Source organism: Schistocerca serialis, chromosome 2 (genome assembly GCF_023864345.2).
Source record: "Schistocerca serialis cubense isolate TAMUIC-IGC-003099 chromosome 2, iqSchSeri2.2, whole genome shotgun sequence".
In the NCBI taxonomy this organism is placed as follows: domain Eukaryota; kingdom Metazoa; phylum Arthropoda; class Insecta; order Orthoptera; family Acrididae; genus Schistocerca; species Schistocerca serialis.
Window position 1 is genome coordinate 476,115,623 of NC_064639.1, and position 12,148 is coordinate 476,127,770.

The 12,148-nt window shown below is 37.6% G+C and overlaps 1 protein-coding gene across 1 annotated transcript in view; it reads right to left on the reverse strand.

Annotated features, from left to right (window-relative positions):
- Positions 1–9,577, reverse strand: part of LOC126457400 (bifunctional methylenetetrahydrofolate dehydrogenase/cyclohydrolase, mitochondrial) — a 36,434-nt gene extending 26,857 nt beyond the window's left edge. Inside the window, exons 1-5 of the mRNA XM_050093660.1 lie at positions 9,425–9,577; positions 5,048–5,232; positions 4,149–4,258; positions 2,884–3,049; positions 2,160–2,252 (exon numbers count right to left, since the gene is read on the reverse strand). Of these exons, the coding sequence (XP_049949617.1) occupies positions 2,160–2,252; positions 2,884–3,049; positions 4,149–4,258; positions 5,048–5,232; positions 9,425–9,519 (649 nt within the window). The 5' untranslated portion in view covers positions 9,520–9,577. The remainder of the gene's footprint in view (positions 1–2,159; positions 2,253–2,883; positions 3,050–4,148; positions 4,259–5,047; positions 5,233–9,424) is intronic.
- Between the last annotated feature and the right edge of the window lie 2,571 nt (positions 9,578–12,148).

Sequence of the window (12,148 nt, forward strand, 5' to 3'; positions counted from 1 at the left end):
TGATCTTGTTTGCCAGGATAGTAGTTTCCAGCTGAGCTCTGCATGGGAAGTAGCAGCTGCAAGTATTGCCAGGAGTGCTCTGATGCAAAGGCAATAAAGGTAGCAGATGGAACAGACAGGCAGTGCCAGGACGAAATGTCTGGACCCTCCAGCACACAGCAAGTTCCCCAGTCCATGGCTCTCCCCAGCACCATCTGTGACACCCCTTCTGGAGACATGCAACTGACACAGCCACTGCAGAGGAGCATGCGATCTGGTGACTATAAAGACATGCAATAGATGTGAGCCTCACACGTCGCCTGAAGATGGCAAGTAGGAAGCTTGTCAAAATGTTGCTGCAGAACAATGCCTTGGATTGGCTGATAACCCGAGAAGACTTCATCATCAAAATTCGCTGAAAAAGCCTGCATTGACAAAGGAAAAACAATATCAAATGCGAAATAAAGTAGAAATTCTGACATCAGATGCAATCTGACACTGAAATGAATTCAATGGGGCAAGTTAAAATTTTTGCTGGACCAGGAAATGAAACCGGATTTTCCAATTTGTGGACGTGGTCACCTTACTTACTTTGTCTAACTGAGCATGCTTCCCGTCCATCCCAAATTCCCAACTTGTTGCATATTACTTACATAGCGCCCCTTCTCCACCATACTCATTGCTCGCAGCCTCACACTGATTTCCGCAGGAGTTCGGGGAAGGGGGAGGGGGGAGTGTATCCACGTATCCACATGGAAATGATCAGTGGTCATCAATGCACGTATATTCATAGATGTGTGGCGTCTCTTGTTTCAGAGATGTCCAAAAAATCAGAAATCTCTCTCTCACACTCACACATACTCTCAGAAGTCATTTGATTTCTTTAGATAGAGTACATTCCAATGTTTTATTTGAGTATTTCGAAACTGAATAACAGCTTTGCAATAGTTATGCTGTATTTTTTCCTTTTCTTTTGTTAATGATACTGTTATTTATTGTCTTACCAATGCTAGAATGCAAGGAGTGAATACTGTTTAAGTGTAACGTAAGTTTGATTTCTGCAACAACAAAGAGCATCATTGTTAGAAACAGATTTACAAATGGCACAAAAAGTGTTCAAAGCTGTACCTGCAAGTGCAGGATCACTTTACATTTTCAATTACCAGATGAAAATTTGAAACTAATATGTTGTGTGTTGCTCAATGCCGCCACACATCCTTTACTTAGACAATATGGGAATGGTTTCTCACGACTACACTGTACCATATTTCAAAATTATGAAAAGCCTTATAAATGGTACTAGGTATGATGCAATTATTTCAGATACATACAATAATCCTTTTGCATTTCCATCAATTTTAATAATCAAAAGCCGGCCGCGGTGGTCTAGCGGTTCTAGGCGCGCAGTCCGGAACCGCGCGACTGCTACGGTCGCGGGTTCGAATCCTGCCTCGGGCATGGATGTGTGTGATGTCCTTAGATTAGTTAGGTTTAAGTAGTTCTAAGTTCTAGGGGACTGATGACCACAGTAGTTAAGTCCCATAGTGCTCAGAGCCATTTGAACCATTTTTTAATAATCAAAAAATGAATGTTTGTCTCTTCATCTGTAGATTATTCTTCAGAACATCTAAATGTCATCAGTTGTCTATGCATGTACATCTGTGTGACATTTTTCCTTCATGTATTCAGTCAATATTCATTTATTTCATTTATCTGTAGCTTAATGATTTTACCAATGTAAGTCACAATCTCTTCCCAAATACTGTTATTTTTTGTCTTGCCAATCGTGGTTTTTAGAAACTTTATCCAAGCAACTTAGTCTTCTCATATTCCTTCTTTCATTGTGCTTTTAGTAATCGTGTCTTTTGGATCTTACAGGCACTAATTTTTTTCCATCAAGGAAAAAAAACTATTATTTTTCTCCTTGACATACCATAAAAGCTTCCAACCACTGCCCCAACAATGGAGATAATACAAGAATGCTGCTGTGAACTCAGAAATTCTGGAGCAATTAACACTTAATATAGAAACTAAAGAAAGAACAGGTCCAATACCTGTTAGTGTATGCAAATTCAACATTTTTGTTGTTCTTTAAATTGTGTTGCACTATATTAGAGACTAGTATTGTAAAATTTTATGATACCCATTACGGCTGTTAAAATCTGAGAATGTGAACATACCTTGACCATCAGCATGAAGCAGCATTGCTATGGGCATGCCAACATTCTTTGATCTGCCACAAACTACGGCATTCTTCCCAAATGTCTCTACACCTATGAAACAAAAGAAAAATTAATAGTCAACCTATTTCACTGAAACTTATTTGTGAACTATTATGAGAACAAAAGTAAATGAACACTAAGAATTATTTGTTTACTTTTTCTACTTCTGCCTTCATTGAATTAAACAGTAACAGATAAAGACAACAATGTGGGAAAAAAATGGACTGCCACTTACCGTTAACAAGACATGTAGAGTTGCAGACAGGCACTGTTCAAAGCCACTTGCAGGAAGCTTTTGGCCACAGCCTTCATCAGCAAAATAGAAATAAATTGAATTCATATATACAAGCAAGCACACCTCATGCACACGTGACCAACAATTCCAGCATTCGATCCAAGATGCTGGAGCTAGTGGTCATATATGTGTGAAGTGTGCTTGTTGTGTATATGAATCGTGTGAGTTTCTTTTGCTGTTGAAGGCTGTTGCTGAAAGCATTATATAAGTGTCTTAATTGTGCCTGTCTGCAACTTATAAACAGAAAATCTTTTGTAAAATGAAGTGATTTCCACAAATTGCTATTACAAACCTAGAAAATGCTCACTTCATATAACCCAACACCAAAAATATTTATACAAACAGGACAGTTAAATCCTACCACTTGTTACTAGCAATAGTACAAACCTGATCTCTTAATCAATTCTTGTACACCCAGAGGAGTGCATGGGATTAAGGTTTTCATATCCAAACAGAATCTACCAACATTGACAATATTAAATCCATCAACATCCTTGTGTGGAGCAACAGCATTACATATTGCCCTTTCCGTTATATCCTCTGGCAGAGGCAACTGAAAGAAAAATACAACCTTAAGATAAACAATGTCTGCATTGCAACACAAGCAGATGTACATTTTTCAAAATGAAAATTCTAATGTGCAAGAGAGACACAAAGGTGTACATACATCATATTTCCATTCTATGTCTCCAAGAACCTCTCTTAAAGGAAAGCTAGGGGGGGGGGGGGGAGGGGGGGGGAGAGACAAGGAAAGAAAATATGGAAGGAAAATTAGGGTTGAGCATTCCACTGATGACTAACTTGTAGTGGGAAAGAAAGCTGGCCATGTTCTTTTCAAAGTAACAAAGTAATCATCCCAGCATTTGCTGCGAGTGATTTAGGGAGAGCACAGATAACTTGCCATTGTGATACTTCGCTCAGTTTCATTTCTATTTGGAAACAGTGAGAGCAGGGAGGATAGAAGTAAAAAGTGAACTGTGTCCATTACCTGACAGATTTTTCTTGCACAGCACCAACAATCATTGCACAGCTACAAAATCATATGAAAAGTGAATATCGGACAACACAATTGCATATAAGATGAGATAATGTCTGAAGCTAGTAGAAGCCATACTAGTAATTTATTCCAAAAGAAAACTGCAGCTGTTACAGCATGTAGTTGTTTGCTGGCAAGCATTGATTTGTTGCACCATAATCATATCCAATACTAATGCTAATGCACAATTTCCTATGTCTATATGACCATATAACCATCTGTCAACCCCAGGAAATTGTTATACAACTTTTATTCATAATTTAAATGACTTGATCACTGACTTGATGTATTCCGTTGCTACCTGGCATTTGCAATGCCCAAAAGAAGGAAATAATTTTCAGCTTGTAATGTAAAGGTAACTCAAGAATCTTAAGAACAGTGAAACACAACAATCCATCCATCAATGAAAATAAACTATTAACGGTATTTCAGTGTTTTACCTACAATACTAAATTTTTGTTAATTATTTGTTTGTACTGTACAAGAGAATGTATGAAGCATTCACTATTAGCAATATCTGCAGTGCATAGTGAAGACAAGAGAAAGCAGTAGGACAAGGTTTTTTAACAGTTCACTGCTTTAAGTGCCTTCTTGCAAGTGCTATTTCCACTATTACCTGAACAAGTATGCCATCCACTGCCATGTCTTCATTTAACTGCTGTATATGATCCAGTAATTCCTGTTCTGTTACAGTGTCTGCTAAAGCTATTGTACTTGTAGTTATACCTGGAAATTAATTTATTTAATCAGTTATTAGCTCTAAATATTTAATCTATCATGCAGATATAACATATACACTACAGCAGTTTTCTCTGCTTAAAAATCAACTTATTTACTATATAAAACAACAAATAATTGTAAATCAATTAGGCTACTCTGTTCAGTAAAAAAGTATTTCCACTGCAGACATGAATGTGTGGTGGAATTTTATGAATTGGAGTGATCCCACAGTTTTTTTTTTTAATTACATTACTTAAATGTCAATGTAAAATTTGAAAATAATAAAATTATTCACATCTTGCTTGACTTTATTATTAGATTGCAAAATTGTTGAATTACTTCTGTTACATTTTATACTAATGGCCTAAAATGAAAAATGCTGTGCTCCATGTACATTTGACCTTCAGTATTTACTAAGTTGGAGCAAGCAGCACTGAAAAAAAAAGTCAATAGCTAAGACAGAGTAGCAGTATCAGAATGCCTGTGGATTTCAGATGAACAAAGTTTGCTGTGGTAGTATATACAATATCTTCACTGTAACTCCTGAAAAACTTTGATAAATTAAGAAAACAGTTTCCCTCCTAACTGAAATTCATGTAAATTAGAAATTGGCATATATTGTGATTTGACTTTGACTAGTTCACCTGGGTGCAGAGAGAGGTGGTAGCATATGGCACACAAATGTTGTGATTGTACACACTGAGGAAACAGTGAAAGGAAAAAAATAGGATTTTTTAACAACTACCATGAAAGGAGTTATTGTGACAAAGTGGGATCAGACATTCCCTCACTTACCAACTTCTTTTGCAGCTTTCATTTTACTTGATACATAAGATTTGCTGGCAGGATCTTGTCCAACAAGAATAGCGGCAAGATGTGGATGCCTGTTGCCCTCTGCTACCCATTTCTCCACCTCAACTTTCAGTTCTGTTCTAATATCTCTTGCAATTTTCACACCATCTATAATCTTTGCTTTCAACCTGCGACAAATTTAATCTGATTATTGTTATATCAGTTGGGTGAACACTTATTTAAAACAAAATACTCTAATGATTCTTAAGCTATCCAATAAGAAAATCTCATTCAACAAAGTACTATTAAAGTCAATGTCCATATGGAAACCTAAAACAAGTAACCATTTCTAATTCAACACAGATATAATGGTTGGTGTCACGTTAAGTGAAAACAAGTTACCTCGGTAATTGAACTAGCTTCCAGAATAAGTGTTACTTTGTACTTACAGTCCTCCAGGGCATATCCATTTTTTGTCATTTACTTTATTGGATTAAGATGTGGGGAAAGTAACACATACAGTTTTTTGATAAATTTTGAACTGGAGTAGAAACTACTGTTTCTGGGGTAGCTTTAAGTTAGATGGCATAGCGTTTAACACACTAGATTATCAAGCCATATGGAGGATTTTGTCTATTTTTTTTTTTTTTAATTCCCTTCTACTAATAGGACACTGTCTCTGAGATGAAAACAAAGTTAGAGCAAACTTTGATACTGTATGTCATAGGGGGCACAACAAAGCGCGCCTGAGGAAGACTGTCAAACGGTCACCCTTCTTTCCATAGACCAAGTATATGTGTTAGGGTTGTCGTATGTCACAGGGAGCTTGGCATGTCAGTATCCCTACGTAGCTTCAGAAGAGATACTTACTTGAAGGTATTTCTCATGAGAACAGAGGAGCATCAGCTGAGGAGAGGGTATTAGTAGGAACTGCTGGCATGTAAAATTGAGTGACAATATGTGGCAAGAACTAAAGGTGTATAGTAGTATTTTGAAAAGGATAATTGCTACTAACCATAAAGATGACACTGAGTTGCAGACAGGGGTGATGAAAAGACTTACACAATGAACTTGCGACCAAAGCCTGTTTTAGTGTGTGTGCTTTCCTTTTAATATTTGAAGACTTTAACCAAATACGTCAGGTGTAACAGTCTTTTTATTGTGCCTGTCTGCACCTCAACATGTTATCTATAGTGTGAGCAGCAATTTATCTATTTCATGACACTGTTGGTATTCCAACCTGGAATTTCCATGTACAGATGTCTAGTAGCTGTGCTAAGGTGTAATTAAAGCTTGCTGTGGCGATTAGTGAGGAAATGCTCACATACTTATGACGACACCTGTTACACATGGAGATCAAGCTGGGTTGCACATGTTGTCATCAGTCCAAAGACTGGTTTGATGCAGCTCTCCGTGCTATTCTATCCTGTGCAAGCCTCTTTAAGGCAGCTTAATGTCTACAAATTAAGAGACGTTGATAGAGGCAGGATGTTTCTTTAAGAGTAAATGTCAAAGCTGCTTCTGCACAAGTAACTCAGGAATTTAATTATCATTTTAGTTGAGTGTAAGGAACCATGTGACAGTCAGAGGATAAATGCGTAGCTCTGGTAAAATGAATTTCATTCAGAGTGTTCCACTGAGTCAATCAAGAAGGAGAACCTTCGGGAAAGTGGAACAAGTGAAGGTGAACATTAAAAAGAGTACCAAATCATAAAAACAATCTCTATGCTGTATTAACAAACTGTCCCTATACTGGTTTGTGCTATACACGATTATGCCAGCTAAATTCAAATAAATGAGAAACAAAACTTACTTTAAAAAGAACTACTGCCTTAACAATCATCAGTTATAGTAGACAGCTGATATTTATCGGTTATAGGCTGCTCAAAGTTTACTTGATTACAATTGTATTTTTCGAAGAAAGTATTTACCTACATCTGTAAATAATGAGTCCTATTTACAGTACAATATCTTAGACAAGGAGGCAACAATGGATGCCATTATTAATGCTGCGACAGTCTGCCATGGAGAATTTTGAGACCCCACACTCAAAAGACCTGGCTAGGTCAGCAAATATACCAACATGGTAATTTAACTTCTTTGGCTTTGCTAGGACATGGGCATTTTATTGCTTTCTCTGTGGAGAATCCTTAACAAAAGTGAATGAAACAATTAACAAGTTCTCAGTCAAATGAGTTGGAATTTTATCACAGGCCACTTCCTCGAACACTTCCGGAAAGACGGGAAGGAGTGAAATGTGTAATTGAAATTGATTTTCCTATCTGCTACTGTTTTGTGACCATGAATTTTGGCCTTGCGATTTGTATTTTAGAAACTAAATTCTGCTGGTTATGTGTGCAGTGTTTGAACAAGTAAGTATGTGGATCCGGCAGTTTATTGAAGGGTACCATGTTTGTTACCACTGTGAGGAAGTGACTATTGATCCAAAAATGCCAATTTCTGCCAGAGTTCTTTCCTGCAGAGCTCAGTTTCATTTGGATTGCTATTTTTCTTTGTTTCTCGTTTAATAATGTTCCACATTATTTTGTCTTATGCTTCCAGATTTTTTTTTCCAAAGTTTTTCTTTTATAATGACAGAGTGGGGGATTCTACAATGCTGGTGGTAATGGAATTTCAACTCATAATTACAGACTGTTCTCCATATTCAGTACCGTATAGTTCCCTAATCCACACACAATTTTTTAATACCAGTAGTTATCCATTCCTTCCTCTTGCTTCTGTTTGGAAATCAAGACAAAGTGATCTACGAATGTGTGTAAGAAAGAGTTAAATTTTCCATCTACACTGCCTGCTTTATGAATCTGCCCCAGCATTTGCCCTGCAATTCCTCTAAACACTTATCAAGTCATCATATACAAAAGGGCAATACATTGCAAGGGTTCATTTTCTTGCATGCATCTGTTTACTACCTGTTTGAGGACCTCGTCCTTCCATATGAAAATGTTAGCTCTAACAAGCATAGAGAGGAAGTTTAGTGTAACCACACTGGAACTGCTGTAATTTAAGTGAAGTGCTGAAACTGACAAGTTTGAATTTCTACGTTGTCCAGAGTTGAAATGCAGTATATGAAAATGCTGGTGTTCAAGATTAATGATCAGGAAACTAAATACATCCTATACAAAAATTAAAGTTTTCAAGTTGCCAGTAGCTTAAATTGGACTTTGAACGTAAATGTCTCAAGAGACCAAGTGCACTATGATTAGCACAGAGTGCTCATTCACTCTTACTTCTGTAAGAAGAAATATGAAGAAAACTTTGAAGTTCTCCATTCAGCCATGTGTGAATTGTAAAATGCTAAACTTGTTTGCCAATTACATAGGCCTAGTTCCCACACCAAATAAGTTATTTTTCCACCACCATAAAAATGGGGGCAAACTTTTACAAACAAAATCAGTATAGCTAGAATTTTATCTCAGTACTGGATTTTCTGGTCTAACTTCCATTTACTATTACAGCACAAACAATCCACCCTGGAGTTTCCATTGTTTGATTACTGTGTAAAAGGCTTCATTTTTTAAATTCTACATTATGTTAGGCGAAAAGTTAAGTAAGTGCAATAAATGTAAAAAAGTATACTTATAATAATATTAATCCTCTATCTTTTTTCCTTCACTGTACTCTTTCATACGACATTACAAACACATTTTAACAATAACTTATGTGAATGCAGCATTGGGAGAAACTGCAGCTGCCCCATCTCCCATAAACGTCAATGAGTTATTGTGCAGCAATATAATAGTAAATTATACATATTTTTTTGTAATAAATATAATAGAAGGAAACAATTTTTTGTAATAAGATACACATACCAACTTAATAACAAAACAAAATTAATGCTGACTATGACCCTACTCTTTTTCCAACAATTTCTTTGTCGTCTCTATACTAGATCGAGGAAAAAAATATATACCAAATTATGCCATTGCCATTATGTATTCATCAGACTATAGAACTAATCATTTCTCTTACTACTTTGGGTTACGTATCTGACGGACAAAACGTGGGGGTAAAGAAAAAAAGTTAGAAGGAAATGAATTAACAGGACAGAATGAACCTGATGGCAAAATAAACAACAGTGCTATACAGGCGGAAGCTCCACAATAAAAAGGGAAACAAGCCACGGTGAAAGTTTCCTGAAGTCTGTACGACACATCATTGTAAACAATACAACAGCTGTGGATCACAGGGTACCTGTATCTTCTTCCTTTAGCTCACAAGATCGCATCTTCAGCTTTTGGATCTTCTACGATACCATTCCACAAAACCGCACATTACGGTAGACTACTTAAATATCTAGCACCTGCTGCTAATGTTACATTTTGCGCACGAAAGTATGCTACAAAGGTCATGTATAGTTACCTCTTCTGAGAAATGTGAAATGACCTGGTGCCTAATCCACTATTAAATATGTCTAAATGGCTAGCATTTGCCAGTACGCGCTTCGCGGCATTCATTCTGACACTGTACTCAACAGCTGTGTCGCTGGAGATATATACAGCCAGCCGTCCTTGACAAGCAGACGTAACCGCAACGCGGAATAGCAGGAAAAAACAGACAAGTGGAATAACTCGGAGATACAAACTCCTCGATATCGCTCACCAGTGTTGCAACTCGTTATATGTCATTGATCGACAAATTTCGCGGCTGAATTAACGGAGGCGATGATTAACCAGATTTCCGGTATATGCAATTACATCAGTGTGAATACTTAGCAGCGTAAATGGGCGACTATAGTTACACCAATCCCTTATTTAATTGCTATAAACTTGGAAAACGTAAATCATCATTACATTCCGTGTTAGTATTCAGTAGGTATTTACTAACATGTTTTAAATTGGTAAATCATTTTTTTATGACATCTTCATTCGATTTGACAGCAATGCTAGACGTACAACCACGGGTTTTCCCAATCCAGGGTCCTGTAAACAATGATTCAGATGGTGTATATTCTTGAAAAGATCTTAAACATGATGTCTGACGTAAAACTGGTACACCTCATGCCCGAAATTCAAGTAACAATGAACTAACTGAAAAAGAATGGATACCGTTATCGTTAAAAAAAGTTATCTGTTTATATGACATTCTGGAAGTGGTGGTAATAGGCATCCAGTCATCGCTGACTTTGTGTGATGATGTTACCAGCAAATTCTGTAATTCTGCAGGCGCGATGTTGTTAATTTCTCTAGTAATGTTCCGTTTAAGATCGACTATTGTGTGAGGATTGTGAGCATACACTTTATTTTTAGTGTGTTCTATAAATAAAAATCACACGATGGGGATCTTCGAGGCTAGAGACCTCTACTAACAAGTCTGTCTTCAGCAAACATGTTGTGATGTGGACCATAATTTGGTTGGATGTGTGAGTGGTTGCTCCATCTTGTTGGAGTACCGCATACATCTTCTCTGCATTTGTTAATTATGCATACAGAGGTTCAAAGATCTCTAGATGTCTGTCACTGTTTGAGGTATAATTGAAAAATATGGAGCCAATAAAGTGCATGCCGGATAATGCACACCAAACACCTATTTTCTCTTAGTGGAAAGATTCTTCATGCGGGATAAGCGGGTTGCCCTGCGACCAGTATCCTCAGTTTTGTGAGTTTACATAACCTGACAAATGAAACTGTAGTACATTGTTTTCTAGACTTGTATTTACAGGATACAATTAGATCCCAAATCAGCAGTAAGTCAGCTGCACATCAGGGATCAATCACTGTTTTTCAGAGACCTGATGAAATTATGGAAAGGATTAAAGTGAGTCGCCAAATACAACAGGTGGGATGACATAATGTGTTTGGCAAATATGTGCTAATACAGCACAGCCTAGCAGTGGTTTAAGAACAACGAAGAGAAGCTGGGTAGCTGGGACAAATTCCAAACTGAGTTAAAGCAAGGTGCGGTGACAGTTAGCAACAAGTCCACTTAGAGGAAGAACTACTGAACAATAAGGCCAGCCATCATAAGGAAATGACATAGTCATAAATAGAGAATATTCTAGCTTTATACCAAATCATTAATATGAATATGATAAAATCTGACAAAATGTCACAGTTTATGAGAGGAGTCACAGAAGATATTACCAGGCACTTCTGGTAAAGGATATCACAAAGACAGGAATTCATCAAGTGGCGCCGGCGAAGCAAGAAAATATAACAGAAAAGAGTCAGACAAGAGAAGTTGGACTGAGTCCCGAATGAGGTCGCCTATGGCAATTGTGGAAGACTACCATGAACCCGCTTCTCTTATACAACAGATAGTTGGAGAAGAAATACAGCAGCCATAAATGTCGGAATGATTGCACAAGAGATAGCGGCCATGAATGTCGACCCCATATGTCAAAGAGTAATACAAAATGTGAAAGAAGGGGTGTATCAACTTTCAGCACCACTCTCCACTACCAGCTGAACATGCCAGGAATAATGGATTCAACTGATTCGGACTTAGTCTGTATCCATCAAGCAACAGCTTAGGATCAAACCAATGCAGGAACAACCAACGCCTTTGTCAAATATAGCGTCCCATAGAAGAACAGACCTAAGGAGGACACTACTAGACTTCACCCACCACCACAGATCTATTCACACCAGTCAACTGCAGATGATTACCATCGGCCTGCAGGATGAACCCCATCACCGCTCACTGATGAGGTTACTCCTCAACATGCCACAGCTGTTCACATCAGTGTACAGAGGTAACAACCGCCTACCAGGCCGCCAAATCCTCTAAAACCAAGAGGGGTGATGGCTTATGCTTCTAGAGCACTCACCAAGTTTAAGATGAACTAGTTTATAACCAAGAAAGAGTGCCTTGCACTTGTTTGGAGAATTAACAAGTTTCAGCCATATTTATTTGGCGAACTGTTCACCATTGTGATGGATCACCATTCTCTATGTTGTTTGACTAGCCTGATGGATCTGTTGGGTCAAATGGTAACATGAATCCTGAGGCTTCAGGAGTATGACGTGAACAAAAGAGGACACAATCACTTGAATGCAGATTGTTTTTCAAGGAATCCTTTGGCCGAACACAGTAGCATGTATGAAATCTCAATGATCACACCATGAAATGACACTGCTATTGAAC